Source organism: Argopecten irradians, chromosome 4 (genome assembly GCF_041381155.1).
Source record: "Argopecten irradians isolate NY chromosome 4, Ai_NY, whole genome shotgun sequence".
NCBI lineage: Eukaryota > Metazoa > Mollusca > Bivalvia > Pectinida > Pectinidae > Argopecten > Argopecten irradians.
Window position 1 is genome coordinate 48,818,613 of NC_091137.1, and position 14,136 is coordinate 48,832,748.

The 14,136-nt window shown below is 39.2% G+C and overlaps 1 protein-coding gene across 2 annotated transcripts in view; it reads right to left on the bottom strand.

Moving 5' to 3' along the window:
* Positions 1-12,960, bottom strand: part of LOC138321895 (GTPase-activating Rap/Ran-GAP domain-like protein 3) — a 128,336-nt gene extending 115,376 nt beyond the window's left edge. For both annotated transcript variants that reach the window (XM_069265909.1, XM_069265908.1), the window contains exon 1: positions 12,746-12,960. In XM_069265909.1, the coding sequence (XP_069122010.1) occupies positions 12,746-12,945 (200 nt within the window). In that variant the 5' untranslated portion in view covers positions 12,946-12,960. The remainder of the gene's footprint in view (positions 1-12,745) is intronic.
* Positions 12,961-14,136: the final 1,176 nt, after the last annotated feature.

Genomic DNA, 14,136 nt, shown 5'->3' on the forward strand with positions numbered 1-14,136 from the left:
TCAATATCACGCATTTTCGACATAACCAACACCAGTACCACACCCCCTAGACATCGACATAACCAGAACCATACCTCATTAACCTCTACATCACCGGCACCACATCTCCTTGACCTCGACATCACCAGTACCACACTTACTTGACCTCGACATAACCAGCACCACACCTCCTCAACCTCGACATAACCAATACCACACCGCCTCCACCTCGACATAACCAGTTCCACACCTCCTTGACATCGACATAACCAGCACCACACCTCCTCCGCCTCGACATTACCAGTAATACACCTTCTAGACATCTACATAACCAACACTACACCTCTTCGACCTCGACATAAGCAGTAATACACCTGCTTGACCTCGACATAACCATTACCACACCACCCTGACTTCGACATTACCAGCACATCACCTCCTCCACCGCTACCTAAAAACAGCAACACACCTCTTCGAACTCGACATTACCAGCACTACATCTCATTGACCTCGACATAACCAGCACCACACCCCTAGACCTCGACATAACCAGCACCACACCTCAATGACATCCACATTACCAGCACTACAACTCCTCCACCTCGACATAACCAATACCACACCTCCTCCACCTCGACATAACCAGTACCACACCTTAATGACATCGGCATTACCAGCACTACACCTCCTCCACCTCGACATAACCAATACCACACCTCCTCCACCTCGACATAACCAGCATCACACCTCATTGACATCGACATCACCAGTACTACAACTCCGGACAAAAATGGCTGTTTTCTTTGAGATTGTTGATAATTAGTAATTATTAATATACTAGCTTTATACCGTTTTTACCTCATTATTTTCATAAATAGATTCCAGTAGTGAAACCCAGCAATGAATGAATGACCTCACTTTTGTTAGGTAGCAAACACAAAATCTGAACATAAGAAAACATTTGGGTGGCAAATTCAATCCTGTCTATCAAGTTTCCGTGTAAATAGAGAAAGACATTTTCTCAGGACCATTAAATTGCATTTTTCTTATCAAACTCGAAATTTTGAAGACACAAGCTGATAATATTTCCTTCTTAATAAGCTGACAATCCGAGTTAAAACATGCATTTGAGATTAACGATATATAGGGATTGGATTGCGTTAGCGCCCCATATTGAATATATTCTTAGAGGAATTGCTCCACACAAGCATGGTTAACATAAAAGCGAAATCCAATCCCTATATTTACACTCAAACGACTTTTTTATTTATATTTTATGCTATAAAATCGTCATTTGAATTTGACGTAATTATTCAATAAAAATCGGTCAAAAGTAGAAGGAGCTTACTGAATTGAACAGCGAAAGATGACTCTTCACGTAAGGTAGAATTATTCATCCGCGACGACAATAAAGTTCAATATTTCATTGTAAAATAAACATGACAAACAAAGTAAATTTCAGAGAAAATTTTATTTTATCAGATCAGAACTTTAAATATATATTAAATTTTGCTAAAAGTTAATATATAGCGTAATAACATAAAGAATTTGTACTCGACCACATGTGTGAACTCGGTGACCGTTTGTGTGCAGCGAGGCGAAGCTGACGCACACTTACACACTGGAGTTTGCCGAAGTTGTCAAAATACCGATGTTCAAGTAGCTCAACGTGTTTAAGATTGTCGTCTGACTTGACGATATTACATCATTGGGAGCCATGTGATTATATAATCTAAGCTTAGATCCATCGCCATCTACAGACGGAACATTTTCACTTGTGTTCGATGGGTACAATGTATTTGTGGTGACGCGTAACTGTCAATACGTGGATTACTAGCGGTGCATGTTTTATAATACACATGATTAAATTCTCAAAGAACAAAGACAAGAGGATATGTTTATAACTGACCTCTGTCAGAGGGTCTCACGCCCGTCCACCCCAAAGACGCGATCGTAGGATGAACACAGACACAGAGGTAATGTGACAGCACATTTGACAGCACTGCACGTCGCCCCGGTCGGGATATTTTTCTCGTTTCATTATGCAATTGTTAATTTAAAAAAATTTTGGTATCATATATAAATATAAAACCTATATGTATTGTTTACATTTTCCCAAAATTCTATGAAAAACAATAATATACACGTAATGTTTTGTTAAAATGTAAACAAAGCCATGTGTTTCTTTTAAAAAAAAGAAGCCCCTTTACGTTACATAGACCATTTTCATACGCAAGTTCAAAGTTCAATGTTACCATGCAGTTATGGTAAACAAAATCGGCTAGTACTTGCGTATAGTGAACAAGCCTAGGAAGTGTAAATATAATGAAATAACATTTATCACAAATCGTTTCTGAGACATCCACTTACGTCTATGAAATGCATGATATATGATTTTGCAACTTTGTTTATAAGGCCATGATCTAAATGATCTAATTACACCGGAGTATTGCTCTGCTGTCAGTTAATGATTAAGTAAATATTAACTAATGAGGACCTTGTCACCAAACTTAAGAGCAGATAAACAAACAGATCGAGTGAACGTCACCTACATAAATATCGTGTTACCTACACAAATCTCGTGTAACCTACACAAATCTCGTGTAACCTACACAAATCTCGTGTTGTGTCTGACTCTGATGAGAGAAGGAGACTTTGTCGATGGTAACTCAATCGAGACAGAATTCTGGTTGTATAATTGCAGAAACGATTACATCTGACATGTAGAGTTCCGTGGTATTGATGATACTGACACAAAACCTACCGCACCAGCCATTGAATGTTTGTCTCGGTGCGCGTCGCCATTATGACAGGAAGGAAGGGGAGCACGTGTCGTGACAACAGCCAATCAAATTGTCCGGTCTCCGGTAGCGATCACATCCGTTAATATGGCGGCTTCAATACTGTTTCTATTACTCGAGAGGGAAAGTGTTTTCTCGTAATTTGCGCTATGGCTTCAAAAGATTCCTGAAGATTAGCCTATTTTAGGTTGTAGTCAATCATATCCGCAGGGAATAACGTGTCGCCATTTCGCGGCCGACATCCCAACCCACAGGGAATTTCCTAACGTTAAATCGTAGGTGATCGCGTGTGCGTGCGACAATGAATACTTGGACCAATCGATGGATCAACAACAACTCTCCACAGACATGCAAACAAATAAGATAGGAGGAACATTTCTTAAACCGAACTGATCGCTGCAGATTTGGTTGATCATAAATTGACCACATGCATGTACAAAAATCCATTCGACAAATCGAAGATATTTGTGAAATATTGATAGACTTTAAAATATCAATATGGCGAAAACTGTACATGTTATATCATACGTTGTTAACAGTACAACTGACCATTGTTATACAGAGATGGACACACGACTGACCATTGTTATACAGAGGTGGACACACGACTGACCATTGTTAGTGGACACACGACTGACCATTGTTAGTCGACAAACGACTGACCATTGTTTTACAGAGGTGGACACACGACTGACCATTGTTATACAGAGGTGGACACACGACTGACCATTGTTATACAGAGATGGACACACGACTGACCATTATTTTACAGAGGTGGACACACGACTGACCATTGTTATACAGAGGTGGACAAACAACTGAACATTGTTATACAGAGGTGGACACACGACTGATCATGGTTATACAGAGGTGGCCTCACGACTGACCATTGTTATACAGAGGTGGACACACGACTGACCATTGTTATACAGAGGTGGACACACGACTGACCATTGTTATACAGAGATGGACACACGACTGACCATTGTTATACAGAGTTGGACACACGACTGACCATTGTTATACAGAGGTGGACACACGACTGACCATTGTTATACAGAGATGGACACACGATGACCATTGTTATACAGAGGTGGAAACACGACTGACCATTGTTATACAGAGGTGGACAAACGACTGACCATTGTTATACAGAGGTGGACACACGACTGACCATTGTTATACAGAGGTGGACACACGACTGACCATTGTTATACAGAGGTGGACACACGACTGACCATTGTTATACAGAGGTGGACACACGACTGACCATTGTTATACAGAGGTGGACACACGACTGACCATTGTTATACAGAGGTGGACACACGACTGACCATTGTTATACAGAGGTGGACACACGACTGACCATTGTTATACAGAAGTGGACACACGACTGACCATTGTTATACAGAGGTGGACACACGACTGACCATTGTTATACAGAGGTGGACTCACGACTGACCATTTTTATACAGAAGTGGACACACGACTGACCATGGTTATACAGAGGTGGACACACGACTGACCATTGTTATACAGAGGTGGACTCACGACTGACCATTGTTATACAGAGGTGGACTCACGACTGACCATTGTTATACAGAAGTGGACACACGACTGACCATGGTTATACAGAGGTGGACACACGACTGACCATTGTTATACAGAGGTGGACAAACGACTGACCATTGTTATACAGAAGTGGACACACGACTGACCATTGTTATACAGAGGTGGACACACGACTGACCATTGTTATACAGAAGTGGACACACGACTGACCATGGTTATACAGAGGTGGACACACGACTGACCATTGTTATACAGAAGTGGACACAAGGCTGACCATTGTTATACAGAGGTGGACACACGACTGACCATTGTTATACACAGAGGTGGACACACGACTGACCATTGTTATACAGAGGTGGACACACGACTGACCATTGTTATACAGAGTGGACACACGACTGACCATTGTTATACAGAGGTGGACACACGACTGACCATTGTTATACAGAGGTGGACACACGACTGACCATTGTTATACAGAGGTGGACACACGACTGACCATTGTTATACAGAGGTGGACACACGACTGACCATTGTTATACAGAGGTGGACACACGACTGACCATTGTTATACAGAGGTGGACACACGACTGACCATTGTTATACAGAGGTGGACACACGACTGACCATTGTTATACAGAGGTGGACACACGACTGACCATTGTTATACAGAGGTGGACACACGACTGACCATTGTTATACAGAGGTGGACACACGACTGACCATTGTTATACAGAGGTGGACACACGACTGACCATTGTTATACAGAGGTGGACTCACGACTGACCATTGTTATACAGTGATGGACACACGACTGACCATTGTTATACAGAGGTGGACACACGACTGACCATTGTTATACAGAGGTGGACACACGACTGACCATTGTTATACAGAGGTGGACACACGACTGACCATTGTTATACAGAGGTGGACACACGACTGACCATTGTTATACAGAGGTGGACACACGACTGACCATTGTTATACAGAGGTGGACACACGACTGACCATTGTTATACAGAGGTGGACAAACGACTGACCATTGTTATACAGAGGTGGACTCACGGCTGACCATTGTTATACAGAAGTGGACACACGACTGACCATGGTTATACAGAGGTGGACACACGACTGACCATTGTTATACAGAGGTGGACACACGACTGACCATTGTTATACAGAGGTGGACACACGACTGACCATTGTTATACAGAGGTGGACACACGACTGACCATTGTTATACAGAGGTGGACACACGACTGACCATTGTTATACAGAGGTGGACACACGACTGACCATTGTTATACAGAGGTGGACACACGACTGACCATTGTTATACAGAGGTGGACACACGACTGACCATTGTTATACAGAGGTGGACACACGACTGACCATTGTTATACAGAGGTGGACACACGACTGACCATTGTTATACAGAGGTGGACACACGACTGACCATTGTTATACAGAGGTGGACACACGACTGACCATTGTTATACAGAGGTGGACACACGACTGACCATTGTTATACAGAGTGGACACACGACTGACCATTGTTATACAGAGGTGGACACACGACTGACCATTGTTATACAGAGGTGGACACACGACTGACCATTGTTATACAGAGGTGGACACACGACTGACCATTGTTATTACAGAGGTGGACTCACGACTGACCATTGTTATACAGAGGTGGACTCACGACTGACCATTGTTATACAGAAGTGGACACACGACTGACCATGGTTATACAGAGGTGGACACACGACTGACCATTGTTATACAGAGGTGGACACACGACTGACCATTGTTATACAGAGGTGGACACACGACTGACCATTGTTATACAGAGGTGGACACACGACTGACCATTGTTATACAGAAGTGGACACACGAACTGACCATTGTTATACAGAGGTGGACTCACGACTGACCATTGTTATACAGAAGTGGACACACGACTGACCATTGTTATACAGAGGTGGACACACGACTGACCATTGTTATACAGAGGTGGACACACGACTGACCATTGTTATACAGAGGTGGACACACGACTGACCATTGTTATACAGAGGTGGACACACGACTGACCATTGTTATACAGAGGTGGACACACGACTGACCATTGTTATACAGAGGTGAACACACGACTGACCATTGTTATACAGAGGTGGACACACGACTGACCATTATTATACAGAGGTGGACACACGACTGACCATTGTTATACAGAGTGGACACACGACTGACCATTGTTATACAGAGGTGGACACACGACTGACCATTGTTATACAGAGGTGGACACACGACTGACCATTGTTATACAGAGGTGGACATACGACTGACTATTGTTATACAGAGGTGGACACACGACTGACCATTGTTATACAGAGATGGACACACGACTGACCATTGTTATACAGAGGTGGTCACACGACTGACCATTGTTATACAGAGGTGGACTCACGACTGACTATTGTTATACAGATGTGGACACACGACTGACCATTGTTATACAGAGGTGGACACTCGACTGACCATTGTTATACAGAGGTGGACACACGACTGACCATTGATTTATACAGAGGTGGACACACGACTGACCATTGTTATACAGAGGTGGACACACGACTGACCATTGTTATACAGAGGTGGACACACGACTGACCATTGTTATACAGAGGTGGACACACGACTGACCATTGTTATACAGAGGTGGACACACGACTGACCATTGTTATACAGAGGTGGACACACGACTGACCATTGTTATACAGAGGTGGACACACGACTGACCATTATTATAAAGAGGTGGACACACGACTGACAATTGTTATACAGAGATGGACACACGACTGACCATTGTTATACAGAGGTGGACACTCGACTGACCATTGTTATACAAAGGTGGACACACGACTGACCATTGTTATATAGAGGTGGACATACGACTGACTATTGTTATACAGAGGTGGACACACGACTGACCATTGTTATACAGAGATGGACACACGACTGACCATTGTTATACAGAGGTGGTCACACGACTGACCATTGTTATACAGAGGTGGACTCACGACTGACTATTGTTATACAGAGGTGGACACACGACTGACCATTGTTATACAGAGATGGACACACGACTGACCATTGTTATACAGAGGTGGTCACACGACTGACCATTGTTATACAGAGGTGGACTCACGACTGACTATTGTTATACAGATGTGGACACACGACTGACCATTGTTATACAGAGGTGGACACTCGACTGACCATTGTTATACAGAGGTGGACACACGACTGACCATTGTTATACAGGCTTATACTATTATTATTAAAAAACCCTTAATCTTTAAATGACTTGTGATGTTCTAGAATGCATAGCGACCTTTTATTGCGAAAGTATCATGATGATATACAACAATGTAAATGACTACCACGTTTGTCAATGTAAATGACCTTGATCTCTTTCAAGGTCAAATAGACCAAATAACCTTAAATCTTTAAACCACTTCTTGCCAAGTGCCGAAATGCCTAGAAACTTTATATTGGACCTTTAGCATGCTGAGATTAAGGAATTCGAAGTTTGTTAATGAATCTGGCCTTTATTCAAGGTCAAAAGGGACAGAAAATTAAATCTATGAACCTCTTTCTGTCATGTTCTGAAAGGCTTTTGGCATGATGAGATAAAGGGCTATCAAGTTTTGTTAATATGAATGACTTTGACCATGCATGATTCCTCGTAGGCGAAAAGACCGTCGAATTTTCCAAGGACATTTTTTTTCAAATTATTGTCCTTAGTTCCCATATGACAATCCTGGCACAATGTCCGCCACATGAAATTTCAAAAATTCAATTTCAAATTATTTTATTGCATTAAGCTTTTCAACTTTTTTACATAAATATAAGAATATCATACAAATGCATCTGGCATACACACAGGCCATTGCACTCATGTGGTGGTGAATGGACAACATCATTAAATTAATCATTTATCATTGTATAGTTGCATTACACACTAATTTAACCAGCAGATTCAACTCCTTCACATTTGTAGTATTAAAATGTTTGATTTGCTTAAAGACGAATGGTTTATCCAACAATATTTTTTTTTTTATAAATTTCATTATTATATCTTAGTAAATTTGAAATGTGAAAATAGAATTCATCGGTATGGAATCAATTTTCAATATTACGATAACAGGCACACGTCTTACAAATCCACTCACTTCCTTCTTTATTGGAACAATGTCCAGATTCAATACACAAGTTATGCGCCGATGACCTTATTTTTGTCAATTTGATACGACTTGTGTTTGGAATATACTTTGACAAACAACATCATTCATCAGGCGTCGATATAAATGACACCAAGAAATATTCTCGAATAAATGTAATATCGCAACTCTTGACAAGCTGTATGATTTATTTTTTGTTTTATTAATAGCAAAATATTTAAAGAAACAATTGTATGATGCAATGGTTTACCCAAATACCATCACAACCAAGACTGTAAAATATATAAATACATCTTTTCATACTACGCCAGTCTGATATTACGATTGATGCCAACTTTCACCAGTGTTGCAGGCAATACAGACTCGATATACTGAGAAGTAAAATGAAACTGACAACCTACCGCAGTCAAAGTTTGAAATAGTCGTTTGATGTAAATTTCACAACGCTCTCGAGACCTAAAATGCACAACAAAAGACCAATGAGAACAAATAACAAATCTGAAAATGATATTTGGTATATCTAATGTCAAGGCTGTGCGGTTACTAAAACCGCTGCATCGGAACTTCTACCGTTCGCAATGAAAATGTCATGCTGTTTTCACCGTCTGTGTACAACAATTGATGCCATGGAATATAGAATCCCGTAACGAAAGGTCGTGAATGCCTTAGACTATGGCGTGGCAAAACTCGGTCTCGAAAGCTCTTCCAACCACAATTAACATGTGGTGCCGTGTTCAACTTCGCCCTTTTATCGTAAACAGCGGGTAATGTTCTCGGAGAAAGTTTAATAATGGACACTAGTGAGCTGTGACGTAGCTCGTCCCAATATCCCGATACAATAGCTTTTTGCTAATGCGCTGCCACCGTTTAGAAATCAAATTAGTTAAACAATGAAATCGATTGTTAACATTTGACCTTTCCTTTGCTATTTTACGGGGATGAGGGTTTGAGATTCCAAGGGCACCGTGACTCTTTTAAACATATTATTGTTACAATTATTCTCATGAAGTTCTATATTTAAATGTTACCTACTTTTTCTTTACAACTGAACTGGTAAGTACATGCATATATGTCTGTGGCACAAAACCGGTTGTGTAGTAATTACCGACAGTACTAGTGTACACACTTTGCAGTAACCATTTACCGTTTCTAGCGTAGATACCACGGATGTATTATTTTTCTCGATAGTTTTCTTTATTAACGGATTAACTTGAATATATTTTTATGTTATGGAGATATAACACAAAATCTGAGAGTACCGCGAAGTGAAACGGTTTATGATGTGAGTACACTTAAATTTTTTGTTATATCTCCATAAAAAAACTGTTTTAGTAATTCTTCAGTCATTCAATTTGAAGATGTCATATGTTCACTGTTTACGATATTCCTGTAATTGAACAATAGTTCCAATGTAACTCTCAACTTAACATGAAGCAACTTCCGGTGATGGGCGGACATAATTATAACCAATTCTGGATATTATATATATGACTACAAATGATGTCATGTATGTTATATATACATGTCGACATCAAAACTAAGCACTTTCTAATCTAAATGGAGAGACTACTACGGCACAAGACTAAATGAACAGCTTTAAGCTACTATAAAAGAGGCTCCACCGCCGTCAGTCCATAAACGATGCTCATCATTTGAACAATAATTGGTGTGTAATCGTGTGTATATGTATATCTTATTAACACAAAAAATAATTTAAAGTAATTTATTTTGCTTCCGGTGTATGGGAAATCAATCATTCATTCCATATAGGGCATAGTCTCACTGATTTTTTTTCGGGACGAGATTAATCATTTTTAATATTTTCATCTTTAAATAAATTTAAACGCTCAAACTTTTCAATGGTGTAAAGTTAGTAACTTTTGTAACTGAAGAAAAAAACTTCATTCGTCTGCTCCTGTTCTTTTTTATTGAGAAAAATATCATATGTCCGCGGTGGAGCATCTTTAACCCGCTGCTTTTTCCGTCTAATGGAGACTCAAGCTGACGAGGCTTCCAAGTACATGACCGTCTCTGATCATCAGATTATGAGAAATGCAATCACAACCCTTGTATAGGTTAATCAGAATATCAGTATCGAACCATATCTGGTTGCTGGATGAGGATGAGACATTCGGTTCAACATTTATACCACAGATGACATTTCTTTTTATTCAGATACTCAAAGAATCTGAAATCAAGAAAATGCAATCTATGGTATCAATCATGACGCATATTCTTTCTGAAGGGATTTGTGTTTCAGAAAGAATACGTATCAAAACTCCAGACTGGATACATTTCCGGGAGCGCGGACTTTCCTATAATTGGAGAAAAGTAAACGCTAATTCTAACCATAAAGTTAGACCAGGGACAGATAATATTTGATACTCCCGTGAATATTTCACTATGGGGAGATATGTATAAGTATTTACAATAAAACAAAAATGGGACGCATTTAAAAATCGATAGCAACTTGAGAATGTGATGGCGTTCGTCTAAACCCACGCGGTACTGTAATCGATAGAGCGTCGTTTATTGTCATCATTATTATATAGGTTATAGAAGTCTCCGATGTGACACCAACAATACTAATTCTATATAGCCGGACATCGAGTGACGGTGTTATTGTCTGATATTTCATCACCCCATGTATGGCAAGCGATCTTAATGGATTAACGTTCTATTAAGAACAGCCATTTCGATTTCTAAGAAATCTCAGACAGCTAATTGGTAAATAATACCATTCACAGTATCTCACCAATATCATGAGAATATAATGTATGATTATGTCCATCTCGTGATGTCATATTGTCGTTTTGTCGTATTGTCGCCGATTTGTCGTATTGTCGTTTTGTCGTGTTGTCGCTTTATCGTGCTGTCGTAGGAAACAGTTTTTTTAGTACATCCTAGTCACAGCCGAGTAACACAGGGATCTGTGAATTAGTTACAGTTAATAAAATTAAGGACCCACCAGAGTGCCCATATAGACATTTTGTAGGCGTTTTAGGGGTTACCGATGTTATTTAGACCCATAAAACGTCTACATATATATGTCTATCGTTATCTGGTGGGTCCATAATTATAGAAATTGTAACTAATTATCAGATCCCTGTGCCGAGTGGCTGTAATGCTGAACTTACATTGACTACTACACAATCAATGCATTAAAGTACATATAACAATACTAGTATTTCAGCGCAGAGATAAACGGATGCGGTCCATATAGCGAATACATTAATCTAATAAATAATACATTGTCCATACCGGCTTTCAGAAACACTGTTACACAAGAGGCCCAAGGGCATTAACAGTTCGTCTGGTAACTTTGCAAGACAAGCTCATTCATATGAAACGTTATATATATTTCATGAGAAGTACGTCTAAATCATTCCTTAGCCTACCCTTTATTGTGAAACTGAACAAGACGGTCATCACACTATGTTCAATGTGGTGTCCCATAGTGATCGAACAGTTTCATCTGAATCACAATGTTGGGACTGAGGAAGTTTGAAATAACAACACTTTCATGCACAATCACATCGGTTGGACTGGAGAAAATGTGTCAAATTTATGGGGTATTTTGATTTTGTTCTCTGGGTTTTTTTGTTGTTGTTGTTGTTGGTGGTGGTGGTGGTGGTGGTGGTGGTGTTTTTCTATTGTTTTTTTTTTCTTTTCAAAATGGCCATCATATAATTCAGCCAGAGAAATAACAGCACTTGATCACGACCCTAATAAAATTACAGACAATTTTCAGATCAATTTAGTGGACCTTTGAAATAAGTCTTGCATTGAAAAACTATAACAACAATGTTACAAAATGGCCACCGAAGTAACCATGGTAACATGTTTTCAGGGTTGAAATATCAACACTTCACTAGCCCTTCCTTTTCATTCCTACCCCATTTCAGCTCAATCAAGACCATCATTTCTTGATATCAATCACAGGTTTACGACCCGCAAAAAAAAATACTAAAAATAATAAACCTGTGTATCAATCAACAAAAATATATCGACAGTCTGAAATAAAGGTCAAGGTCCCAGATTTCAATTCGTAATTTAAAAAACCAATAATGAAAAATTAAACATAAACTGAAAGATTTATATACAAAATTGAAGACAAAACAATACCTATAAAAGGGTACTCACTCTAAATCCTCATCTTCGCTTTCCTCGTCAATTATGGCGGCACTTTGGCGGAGCAGTCTTCTCTTGGCATCATTGGTGTTGTCTTCGGCGAAACTAGCTGCCGGCCACGCAAGGTACATGGAATCCCGGAGCATTACAGAGAGGCTACTCGCCTCGTGTGTTGAATGGGCTCGATGTAATTTGCTCTTAATCTTGTTCATCTTCGAAATCTTTTATCTTTATATAGAATATTTATAATACAAGTAATTATCCCAAACCAAGTATGATTCCTGTATTAATCCAAAATCCGAATATGGTATTTATAATTCACTGAATGATTCACATCCAAATAAAGTTTACGTCACAACCCACTTCCTAATATGGTACATAAACCAGGTGATAATCCGCATGAATATTCATAGACTCGTGTTCTTTTTTCTAAACACTTTCGGTATTACGTGACACTATCTCCGGAATTTCCATCCGCTGATTTCCAAATTACTTTACTCATTATCTACTCGAATTTAATTTGTTCAATGTAATAGGAAAAACGAACCATTTTACATTTTATATTACAATTCTCAAAATTAAAATTAATTTGAGTATACATGATGTTATTTGAGATCCATTTTTATTCCATGTAGTTGAGCAGTTATACATAATTCACAAACGCTATTATCCTACGATCCTAAATCTTCAACTTTGCCACCTGACCCTCTCAACTAGGACGTTTGATAATTGGTCCTCACAGTTAGGACGTCTGTCTGCCAAGTAAAAAAGAAAGATTACAAATAAGTGTTTCTTTTTATTTCTAAAAGATGAAGGATTATTAATATCACCTTGACGTAAACTTTTGATTCTTTTTAAATGACAGGAGTTTTAAACCCTCAAACTTTTGGCCAATACTTACGTGTAATAGATCCACGTAGATCATTCTTAAGGAAATTTCAGGTAAATTTATTTCATGTTTAATCACTTAATTTGGAACAGATATATTGTCACATTCATGAACCATATATATAGGAATTGTATTAAAACTTTTTGTCTCTCAATCGTAACAGGTAATCGTTTCCCTCCAAATAAAGCTTATATTTTATATTTTTAATACAGCCTCAGAGTGTATTGCATGGGATATACACATATTAAGCCCCTAGGTATGGGAGAAAATGGCCTCTGGCAACATTTATTTTGTAATGAAATATTTATAAATTATAAAAAAAAACATAACAAAACCTAGCGCTTCATTAAATATATCGTTGTCCAGTTGGCATTCATCTTAACACAATAGCCATCTGAATGCAGTTCAATGCCTAAATGACGTCTTTCAATGTATATAGCTCCATTGCCGTGGTAAATGTCTGTTCACAAATGTCTTTTCCTAACTTTAGAAGATTCGTAATCGATATGTGGAA